This window comes from Colius striatus, chromosome 1, assembly GCF_028858725.1.
Source record: "Colius striatus isolate bColStr4 chromosome 1, bColStr4.1.hap1, whole genome shotgun sequence".
NCBI lineage: Eukaryota > Metazoa > Chordata > Aves > Coliiformes > Coliidae > Colius > Colius striatus.
This window is the reverse complement of record NC_084759.1, coordinates 53,482,670-53,495,060: the sequence shown is the minus strand read 5'-3', so window position 1 is coordinate 53,495,060 and position 12,391 is coordinate 53,482,670. Positions and strand designations below refer to the sequence as shown.

Below are 12,391 nucleotides of genomic sequence, written 5' to 3'. Positions count from 1 at the left end.
TTTTCCCAAATGCTGAGATTTCTTTTACAGTAGTCAGCTTCCTTAGTTTCATTGGAAAATTTTCTTCTGTAATCTTTTACACTTCAAGTGGTTTATATTGTTCAACTGTAGAAAACTGAATTTTTTCCTGAACACATTGTGGAGACTATACATTATTTTTAGACCCCTCCTTCTGGTGTTCAAAGAGGCAAAACAAATATTCAAGTTCAAAGAAGGTAACTTTCAGAAAACTGCCAGTCTTTTTTTCTGGGAATTATTCTAACGCTTTTTACCTCTACAAGGTATTACTGAATGTGCCAAAATGAGCAGTAGCACACTGCAACCTGTGTAACTTTTATGGAATCCATCCTGCTTCTGTAGGACAAGCTAAATCACAAATATAATTGATTTTTATTAATGAGTTGCCCTCCCCTTGATCAAATGAGAAGGAAACAAAGGCACCTTTTACTTGCTTAATTTGAACAGCCTTTTAGTGTCAATGAAACTGGATGTGGTTTTGTTTTGTTGAGTTTTTACAAGATAAATTTGGTTTTATGCCTACTTGTCTAGGAAATCAACAAGAGCAGCAACAGCTCTGAGACTTGCCTAGATCTCTTTCTAGTCTAAAATAAAATACCCATTGATGAACACACATTGTGATAAAATGAGACACCCATTTCCCATAAGTGGGAAATGTTACACTATTTGGAGTCTCTGGAATTCATGAAATAATTCATTTCAAAGGTAAACCTGATTATTGCTTTGTCAGTTTTTTTTCTGGAGGGAACTGATATTCAAAACAATATTCTTTCTCTTTGAAGCTTTTCAATTTGATAGTAAAATTCAGTCATCTATTTAAGAAGCAGTATCAGTTTAAACTGGGTTCTTTTGGTAGTATAGCAGTTGATATACTTCAGGATGGCTAGATTTTTTGCTCCTACTTTTCTTGATGGATAGATTATATTAATCTGTGTTTCATAGTGCCTTCTTTTGCTTCTCCTACACTCCAGACCCCCAGAATATTAATTTCAAAGGTTAAAAATGGCTGATTCACTGCAACTGTTGAGCTACTTTTTACCTCTCTAAGAACACTGGACAGCACTTGCAGACTCTGCTTTTAAAATGTCCCATTAGTTGTGACAGGATGGGGAAGGGAGGGGACAATTTATCCAGAGTGTCTTCAGTGGCTAAGGCAACCTGGATGTCTTCAGCCTTATTCTCTCCCAAAATAGTTTCTCATTTTTGTCAAAGCCAACAGATTTCATGCCATCTGAAACAGGTGTCTTTAGGAAATACTATAGTTTTTTTTTTAATCTGTAATGACAATTAGCTTCCCCATTATAAAATGATACACAGGTCTGTATAAGCTTGTGTTGTAGGGGGAAATAAATGTAAGAACATTAGCAGATTAATAGGTTGTCAAGGAAAAGTCCAAGTGAAGGATTAACTGTATTGTTGGAACTTGATATGCTTCCTAGGAAATGTTGGACCAGTGGTGGCATTCCTTGTAACGAGGCTGGATAATTTTTTTTGTTCATCAGATATGGAAGAAAAATAGTAGTACTTACTGAGATTGCCTTTAAGAGCTAACTATACTGTCTTAGAAAGGTGCTGTGAATTGGCACTGATTTTTTTTTTTCCCTGACTTTGTCTTCTGTGAGGACAATTCCAAGAGCTTGTAAAAACATTCTGTGATTAAAAACTTCCATGATAACTGTTAAACAATCAGAGGACCCTAGATACAGAGTAGTAGAATCGGTTTGTCCATTTGCAGTGGAAACGGCTTGATTATTTTTTTCTTATACTAACAGAACTGGGTACTCATGATGTTCGAATCCCTTGTCACATGCCTTTCATCTGTCAAAAGAGTTATTATATGACATTGAGCAATCCAGCTGGCATCTGGGTAGGCCATTTGAAGTTCAAGGGTGCATTGCTTACCTCCTCTGTCTGAGGGTTGCATACTGGAAAGAATGAAACAGGCAGAGAGTGGTATGGTAGTCGTTTTGCAACGTTGATATATGACAGCACTGGATCTAGTTCTGATTAGATTTAAATTGAACCAATAATATGTACAGGTAATATTTACAACTAGTCAAGAAGTGACTAGTCGAGCTGTATGTATTCCTTGCCAAAACCACCCATTTGTTAAATAACAGTAATAGCTAATTGTACTGGTAAAAGAGTCTCTTCTGACAAGCGGTATTTGTTCTAACACCAATCTGTGGGTCTAGAAATTGACTAACAACTGGGAAGTGTGTGAATCCTGATGAGTTTTGAGGATCTAATGGGAATCCATCAACTCATAGATGCCTTCTCTCTAAAGCCATAATAATCTTCTTGTAAGTGTATTCTTTTATTTTTTTTTTTAAAGAAAGGAAAATCACCAGGGAAAGGGCATTTAAAATATTTTAAAGGTCTTAATATTTGATACATGTTTTCTGATTTGAGACAGTTGGCAATATTTAGTGTTGTGGAAAGGGTTGAGCTTGCCAAAGAAGAGCAGAACTACAAAAATATATAAATGTAATTTCCTGTCACTGATTGATGCCTCAATGCATCATTTATGGCATCAGGCAGAATTTTTTTTCTGATTGATCCGTATCTTATCTCTACTCAGAGATGTCTGTGTTAATGATAAATTAATTAAATGAATTAATGTAAGTTACTGAATAATGAGAACTCAAATGCCAAGGTATGCGTAGACTTCATTGCGTACAAGACAACGGCTACTGTTGTGACTTGGTGTTGATAGGAGATGATAAAATGATTTCTGAAACTGAACTTGATAATTGTAAAGAAAGGAAAAGCATTTTGAAGAATTCAGAAATAGGAACGATCGTATTCCTTCAGATGTATTTCTCTTTGGTTAATTATTTATTCTTAATTTTATGAAGAATATCAGAGCGACGAGTGTTTCCAGCTGCATTTTGACCAGGTGGTTTTGCGCTGTTGCATTGGGTGGGTGGCACAGGCACTTTTGGGGCCGGCCCTTTTGAGGGGGGTGGCGAGAGGCATTTCTGGCATGATGTCATTCTGCCACCTGCCGGCCTTCAGGCACGGTGTTAAAAGCGCGAGAAATCCTGGGAAAAAATCCTTCTTGCCTTCCAAAATAGGGAATCAAAGGGCAAATTTGCTTAAAATATACCTAGAAAACAAATTCCGTGACCTCTGCATCATGTTTTTGTAGTCAAACATCTAAGAATCAATGTTTAAGTATTTGAGAAGCTTCTGGTTGCTACAGTGCTCAGACTTCCCTGAGTGTTTTTATATATTGAGTTTAACAGAAGGCAGGTCTCTATGAGGAGTGGTAACAACCTGTAGCGGGAATATGACTTAGGTTATCCTGTTGCATGTATAGTATGTCTCAAGGTTCTTTTCGTCTGTCTGCTTTTGCTGGAGAATCAGTATGAATATGAATACTGCATTAATACTAGTATTTAAATATAAATCTCTCTTTCTGGCCTGTATTATTTTGGCATATATAAGAGTTAAAATGAAATTTTTATTAGACAAAATATCATGTATCACATCATGCAATACCCATCAGTTTTAGAACTAGTTGTTCTTTTCAGATTAGTTGAGATTTTGTCCAAAGTATTCTTTTTCTCAACACTGTAGGTTTTTCTACTAATCCAGTGATGGTAAGAAACTTTTTCTGTATAGATCAACTTTAGCTAGTTCTTACTTTGATTACCAAATCAATTGTGTTACTTCAGTCAATTATGTAACTTCTAGCTTCTGACTGTTGACATAAGTTAAAGTCCTTGTAAATATAGACTCCAGGTGGAATTTGGAGATGACTTTTGTCCAGATCTAAACAAGCCTTTTGTACATATTCATAAATACCTTCTGTTCTGCTACTGTGTACCATAAATTTATGGTGGACAATTCTTTCATACACTAGTTGGGTGAAATTTTGTTTCACTTAGAAAAAAAAAAGTGATCACTGTTGTAGCATTAGCTGACTTCCTTGGTTTAAGACTTTTAGTTCAATTCCAAATTATTGTACAGGTCACTTGACACTCTTAGTTGTGAGTCCTTCTATTCCTTCTCTTGTGGCTCCGTGTTGTGTTTGTCTGCAACCTGTCTTTCCCTCAGGAAAGGTGATGTAGAAACATTTTTATCAATACATACTGTGGCTTGATTGCTGTAGGTCAACTTCGGTATAATATTATAGTGCTAAGAAATGTATGAGTATGTTCTTCATGTAAAAAAATATTAAAAAATACAAAGTGTCTCTGGAAGTAGGCCTCTCTGTGTTTATTCAGGTGTGTTATTAACTTAAAAACACATGTTTTAACCTTGATTACTCATTTCTTTACATGTCTTCTATACTTCTCAGATTTCAGTTAAAATATACTTCTGAGACTCTAGAGGAGTTTTTTTAGTACATTGCCTTTTTTTAGTGTCTAGTCCTTGATTTTTTTACGTATTAGAAGTGCTTTATATGCTGTAACTGCACTTATTTTACAAATACTTGCTTGGTATAACAGTGAAATACTTCATTAGAAGTAAAACTACTATTGTAAGATTTTTTTGTGTGTGTGGTTCCAGAGTTAAAATCATAAATCAGTCAGAAGACCAAACTAGTATAGAAAGGATTTGCAGAAACTGCCTTTCTGTAACAAATCTTCTTTTAAATTCTAAAGATATTCCTTTCCTTGGTTTCATAGCATCAGAGGAAAACTTGGTTTTTCTGCTGTGAAAAAGGAAATGTTCCTTGTACCTTCATTAATGTGCTCATCTAGGTTTATAAAGAAATATTAATCCTAAATTTGAATTGATGACTCATCATGGCTTCACTGCACTTGGAAGAAAATTTAATATTGTGTTGTGACTGAAGCTTAAAAGAGGAAAACTGGTTTGATTTCAAATCTTAAAATGGAGCACTGAATGTTTCTAGTCTAGTATGTATGCATAGTGTCATCTTGAGAGTACAAGTGCTTATATGTAATATGTAATTACTAATCTAGGCTTTGGAAGAAAATTTAGTGCTTTTGGTCCTGTTTGAGAGGCTAGTTGAAGAATATATACAGAAGAATGTGACAAGTACAAGCAAAAAAGGAATTTGGGTAGATTTAAAAAGAAAGTGATAGTAGGTGTTGGGGAATGTGAAGCATGCCAGAGATACTCTGGAAAGGAGACACGTTGCTCTGGTGATGCCAAAGTCAATTGATAGTAGTGCTCTACTTGCCTTTTGCTGTTGTTACGAGGCATAAATTAAGTATATGTAGGTTACTGGCCCTAAAGTAGAATATGTATGAAGCAGTTCATTAAAACTGTCTCACCAAAAGCATTTCTTTGTATTTCCTTGTTAAGCAATGCATGCAAATTTTAAATATGAAAGTTAAAATTCCAGCAAGAATTAGTTAAAGTGATAGTGAGATTCATTACAGCAGAAATTGTATCTGTTCAGATACTTTGTATGAAAGATGAAAATTTTAAAACCCCCACCCCAAACATCCATGAAGTTGAGTAATAGTTCTGTGGCAAGGAGAAGGGCAAACCACAGGGGATTAAAAATCATGTTGAATCTAAGACTACAGATATAAATTGTATTGGACTGCTATTGCTTAGATTCACCCAGGGACAGGGATACAGTTATGTATGTGTTTCCTAACTGCATTTCCATACTTGTTTTATAATGTAGTAGTTACTGAGTTTACTGGATCTGTGGCTTCTATATGGTAAATTCAGACATGTGGCCCCAAGCAGGTGATGATGAAAGTTTCAGGAGCAAAGATTCCTCTTAGCAGTGAAATAAATATTTCAGTACTCTAAGGTACTCCTTCAGAATAAGCAATAATTCTTGGATTATCTGTGGTGTCTGCAGAAAGTAAGCATTATTAAAATGGTGTATATAAATACTAAGATTGTATTTTCAATTACTTTTTGTCCCTAAAAAAATGTCTTTTGGCTCTTATTTTAAACTATTTTTTAGCAACACTGTGTTTGTCAAATAATATTAGTTGGCTTCTGAAGAAAGGTATCTAAATTTAGTTGGATCTATATGTTTAAAAATAGTGGACCATGAAGGAACTCTAATCCATGGTCTTATACAAAAATAGTACAATTTGTGTAACTGGAGGTAGATGGGGAGAGCTGTGTGCATTCACTTACAGAAGGTGCATTCTGAGCCCAGAGAAGGGACAGATGCAGGTGGAACTACAGCTATAATAATGACTAAAAGGTTTAAGTGGGATACTAGGGGCTAAAATTTTCTAATCCCTCAGGAGATTTAGAAAAAGTTATGTTCTGCAATACATCTATCACTTTTCTAAAAATTTCAATCCATATTTATAGATGAGTATTCTGAGTCTTACCTGCCCTGATTCTGAGCTGCTATTTTTACATTGTTTTATTTTGCAGCCTAAAGTAAATGAATATTGTTGCCATTTATGTACTCCTTGTTCTGAGACATCCTTATGTTTTTGTGCTAGAAATCTTGTGCTAGAAGTCTTGTGAATATTTTGATGCATAGAGTTAAAACTAACCACAATATAACTTGATAACTATAATAACTAAAACAAAGCCCACCATATGTTCCATGCAGAAATTTAATTTGAAGGTCTGTCTGGTAGATTTATGGCCTTGCATTAAAACCTGCTTAAAGGTTGATGCTGCAAGGAAAAGGTGGACTGCCAATTTCACTTTGTGGATCCAGTCTCTTTCTCAGTGTACTACAGATCTTGTGTGAAACATTCCTATGGTATTTATCAAGCTCTTCCTTGAAAGTATAGTAGCTTGATTTTTTGTTGTTGTTGGTAGTATTTATTTTACTTGCTAAAGCTAGCAAATTACTGTAGTCAAATAACCTTTTTTATAAGGTTGCTTCATCTTTATTGAACATAGTTGTCCACAGTTCTATACAATATGTCAGATGCATAATCATTAGTGGAGAAACAGTACCAGTGTTCTTCCTTTGGTCAGACAGATGACTGTTCAAGTAAATTTTTAATGAAGTTCAATCTAGACAGGAGACAGGCTCATTAAAGAAAACATTTTGAAGTATCTGTACAAAGAAAGATAATCAATTACATCAAGAATCCTTTTTTTTCTAAGGAAAGAAAATATTTTACGTAATGTAATTATTTGGTATGCTGAATATCTATAATTAGAGTTATAAAACATATGTTTATTCTTCTCCATTTTCGTTTAGTGTCCCCTGTCTGTCTCTGTCTTGTCTCAGAAGATGCTTCTGGATAATATACTAAGGAGTCTGAAAGAACAAGTAGTTAGGTGGCTTTTAGGAGTTAATATACTGGTGAACTCAAGCTCAGAATATTTGTTCAGTTCTAGCCAGCATAAAGACAAGAGTTTCTGTCTCCTACTTGACCCTTTGGTAGTGATTAAAGAGAAGTTTCTTCTTCCCTGATACTTTCTGTGTTCTAGTAGTATTAGTATCAGTCCAAAAAAGAGGTAGAGTGAAATGAGCTTGGGTGTAATCAAAAGATCATGTATCAATTGTTGGAAGTGATGAAATTCTATTGTCTATGAGCTCACCCATGCTAAATGTGAAGTAACTTTCCTTTTGTTAGTTTAGAGGAAAAGAATTAAACTTTCTTGAACACACAGTCATGTAAATAGTTTATGACTAAATTAATTCCTTATCAGATGGCATTAAGAATAATATATCTTTGAGAATAATCCAAAGGTGTTCTGGAAGAACAGTTACTTGTTAGTGATGTTTCAAAACTGTAGATTCTTTCTTCAGTGAAAAGACTGCAATGAGTCCTGTTAACTTAATAACTATTTGGTTTTTTGAATTAACACTCTTTTGTTGTTTTTGTTTTGCAGGATACAAAATTATGGATAATAATGGAATATCTGGGTGGAGGCTCTGCCCTTGATCTAGTAAGTAAATTATGTGTGATTTTATTGTGTCTCACAAATTATTTTTCCTATCTTATGAGTTTGGAAACAACAATAGGTCATTTGGCTGTGACGATGTTTATTTCCCGTAAAGGAGAAAAACTCTTTGTCAATGCCAGCAAAATGTGATTTTTCCCTGAGGCAAGACTGATTATTTGTATAGATGGAAGGGAGCTAAGCAACATAATACTGGAAGCAGGACATAAACATCTGGGAGTGCTAATCTTCAGTCAGCCAGAGAGCACTAGTGGCTGAAAATAGTTTTTTCTGTCTCTTAATTCAGCCACCACAACTGCTGCTAATATGTGGATTTTAACGTATCTTTCCCACTCCAAACAAAAGTTTCCCTGTTTGAAGTCTCATTGAAGTCTAAATAGGCAGAAATGAAATTTAAACTGTTGTGAAAAAATATATTTAAATAAATAGGAGCTGTGCAGTCCCTTGAGGGTAGAGAAGCCTCACAAAGACCTGGATAAAGTAAAGAGCTGGGCAATCCCCAACTGTAAGAAATTTAACAAGAGCAAGTGCCAGATTGTGCACCTGGGACATAATGCAAAATCCATCATAGTGCAAAAGGTTCCTTGCAGATTGTTTTCTATGACTGAGTGCTGTCCTTTCACTTCAGCTATTAAAAAAACGCCCAAACAAACCAACCGAAATCATAAGCCATCTTTTATTGTGGATTTAAGAATTACTAGTATAGAAAGAAAAATAGATGTTTTAAATATGTGAAAATTGTTAAACTAATTAAGATGGAATGTCTCTCTAGCATAGGTTGCTGTTCTCAAGTAGAGCAACTAATAAATACCTGAGCAAAAGGGAAAAGGGCAATGTAGAGGGATTCTTCTGGTGATATCCAGAAGATGGGAGGCATTATTAAATGTGGGCTTTCTACAGTTGTGCTGCTATATTTTTATTGTAATTACCTTTTGGAACTCATTGGTACCTTTACTTTCCACATCCATTTAGAAAGAGTTTTGTGATTGTGTAGAAACTGATAATGTTCACCACAAAGACATGCTGGAAGAAGTTTACTTATGGTTATGGTAGTTTTTTCCTAACAGAAGACCAATTAGAACTTTTATAAATTATTACTTTGTTCATACTTCAAAAAGCTATAAAAGAGCAGAAGGAAAATGCATTAACACATTTTCTTGTCTTTTTTTTTTTTAATTGCACAAGTTTTACTTGTGTGATAATGCTTATTCCCTAATATTTGTTACCTAGAAATAGTACAAAGTCTTAGGTCACATCCTAAAAGGTTATTGAAGAAACTGTACTGAAATCATCATGTAATATATACTTTGATCATTTTCAGTGTATCATAGAATGGTAGGGATTGGAAGGGACCTTTAGAGATCATCTAGTCCAACCCCCCTGCAGAAGCTGGTTCACCTAGATCAGGTCACATAGGAACATGTCCAAATGGGTCTTGAAGACCTCCAAGGAAGGAGCCTCCACAACCCCTCTGGGCAGCCTGTGCCAGGGCTCCCTCACCTGAACAGTGAAATAGCTTTTTCTTATATTTAAGTGGAACTTTTTGTGTTCGAGCTTCATCCCATTACCCTTTGTCCTGTTGCTAGCTACTATAGAAAAAAAGGGATGTCCCAACCTCCTGACATCAACCATTTATATACTTATAAATATAAATGAGATGCCCCCTCAGTCTCCTCCAGACTAAACAGCCCCAGTTCCCGCAGCCTTTCCCCATATGAAAGATGTTCCAGTCCCCTGATCATCTTGGTGGCCCTGCACTGGCCTCTCTCCAGAACTTCCCTGTCCCTCTTGAGCTGAGGAGCCCAGAATTGGACACAGTACTCCAGATGAGGCCTCACCAGGGCAGAGTAGAAGGGGAGCTGAACCTCCCTTGACCTGCTGGCCACACTCTTCTTGATGCCCCCAGGATGCCATTGGCCGTTTTGGCCATGAGGGCACATTGCTGGCTCATGTGTAGTTTATTATCAATCAGGACTCCCAGGTCTCTCTCTGCAGAGCTGCTCTTCAGCAGTTCAACCCCCAGCCTGTACTGGTGCGTGGGATTGTTCCTCCCCAGATGCAGGACTCTGCACTTGTCCTTGTTGAACCTCACGAGATTCCTCTCTGCCCAACTCTCAAGCCGGTCGAGATCCCGCTGAATGGCAGCACAGCCTTCTGGGGAATCAGACAGTCCTCCCAGTTTGGTGTCATCAGCGAAATAGCAATTTAAAGCTTGCTTAGTTCTAACACTTCTTCCACTGTCAGGGAACTGGAATATCTTTGTTATGAGGAAGGGCTGCGGGAACTGGGGCTGTTTAGTCTGGAGAAGAGGAGATTGAGGGGAGATCTTATTAACATTTATAACAGTTTCATCATGTAAGTGTGTATTGAACATCTCATATATACTTTGATCATTTTCAGTGTATGTTCTGCTGCAAGTTTTCCTCATTCTAATGTGCACGTTAGGGTTCTCAACTGGAGCCTGACTGGACAGCTAGTTCACTTCATGATGTTTCTGTACTTAGAGCAAGGCAATGGGAACCTTGAGTTCCATGTTCAAAGTGTATACGTGTCATGTTAACCTCATGTTTTCTGTACTTGAATATGCACCGTCTGTTTTGAAAGCCACACCTCACAGAGAAAGCACATTTAATGCAATTACATATATGTTGCTGAACTTTGAGTATAATTTAGGTTTGTGCCAAGGTACAAGTTTTGATATTCACAGCCTTAGTCTGTTTTCACTAACTTCATCCATCACTAAGGTGAGCTAACATCTGACAAAAGGAGTTTTCCCCTATTAGATGTGCTATGTTGCATTACCAAGTCTGGATCCAGTGCTTGCAGCCTAGCCAAAGGAAAGCCTTGAGAATGTTGTAGTGGGTGGAAGGGAATGGCAGTATCATGTATATTATCAAATCTAAAAGAAAGCAAAACAATATTGTAGAGATACAAAGGTAAAATACGTATGTTGTCTGCATTACATGAAATCTTTCCTCTGTTCCTACCTACTAGTTGAGGATTTTGATGGTAGATATGACAGTGCTAGGTTAATAGTTTAACTTGATGATTTTAAAGGTCTTTTCCAACTTATCCAGTTCTATGATACTATGATTTCTGAGGGATATAGTATTTTAATTCTTTCACAGAGACTGCAGCTTCAGAGATTCAACTTCCTGATTGTGTTTCAGTGACTGCTATTGCAGAGTAAACTAGAATACTGGAATGTTTCCAAAATTCATTGTTGTCCACAGTTTCAGTCTCTCTCTTCTGATTAAGAAGCCTCTGTGGGTAGTGACCTTTCCTCTCTCCATTTAGAGCTAGTAGCATACTCACTTCTAGGCTTTATATCAGTTGTAGAGAGCTTGGAGGTCTTCTACCACTGCTGTTTCTTATTGTAAGAATTAAATTACTTGGAACCTTTAATTGTAGTGATTCAAAGATTTATGCCTTCAGTTTTGTATGAAAAAGCTTTTCGAACATGCAGTTCTCTGTCAGTCTAGCAGTTTGAGTTGTGTTTGAGAGATTCACAAAACCACTAGCAGTATATGGTAGTAGGATATGTGATAGATGTGGTACCTTGTATGCTTTTAGTTTCTTTCTCAGACTTTAAGATTTAGGTCTATATAGAATCTGTGGAGTTGCACATCTACATATTTGGTAAAGTTTTGTGGTGTGACAGAAGGAGTTTTATAGCCAATGTTATTTTTTTCTCCTTTTATATATGGAGATATATATATATATATGTATGTACTCACATATATAAAATATTTCTTGTGCCTCCTAGTTAGAACCCGGCTCACTCGATGAAACCCAGATTGCTACAATATTGAGGGAGATACTCAAAGGACTTGATTACTTGCATTCTGAAAAGAAAATCCACAGAGATATTAAAGGTAAATTGGTTTTTATTTGTATGTAATGCTATTAGAAGAGATCATGCAGTATAAATGAACAATCTTCCAATGTTAAATATGTTAATTCCTTTTGTTTCATCTTCTTTTATTCCAGCGGCTAATGTTTTGCTATCTGAACAAGGAGAAGTAAAACTAGCAGATTTTGGGGTAGCAGGGCAACTAACAGATACACAGATAAAGAGGAATACCTTTGTGGGAACACCATTTTGGATGGCACCTGAAGTAATAAAGCAATCGGCATATGACTCTAAGGTAAGGCATTTTAAGGCACTAGCTAAAGTCACTTCCTTTATTAATTTGAATTATGTAAATTGGTCTTCCAAATGTGGCTAATAATCTCTAGGCACAGCCAAAGTTTCATTTAGATGGTATTTAGCAGATAAAAGCTGTTGGCAAGGAAAGAAGCTTTCCTAATTTATATACAGACCTTAAGTTTCATAGTGTTTTAAGCCAACTCAGATAGCAAGAAATATTACAGTAATGACAAGTACATTCTGTCGCCTTTTGTCCCACCCTGTTGATGAGAATTTTTGATGTTTGTTTAAAATTAGGAGAGCACAGATATATACAAAATGTTTAAATGCTTCCACTTGATTTTTAGGAAAAAAAATCATCAACAACACTATTGAAGAAGATGGGTTTGG

At 36.0% G+C, this 12,391-nt stretch overlaps 1 protein-coding gene across 2 annotated transcripts in view; it reads left to right on the top strand.

Annotated features, from left to right (window-relative positions):
• STK24 (serine/threonine kinase 24) overlaps positions 1–12,391 on the top strand; it is a 60,347-nt gene that overhangs the window by 31,397 nt on the left and 16,559 nt on the right. For both annotated transcript variants that reach the window (XM_062020538.1, XM_062020540.1), the window contains 3 exons: positions 7,780–7,836; positions 11,618–11,726; positions 11,842–11,999. In XM_062020538.1, coding sequence (XP_061876522.1) covers positions 7,780–7,836; positions 11,618–11,726; positions 11,842–11,999 — 324 coding nt within the window. The remainder of the gene's footprint in view (positions 1–7,779; positions 7,837–11,617; positions 11,727–11,841; positions 12,000–12,391) is intronic.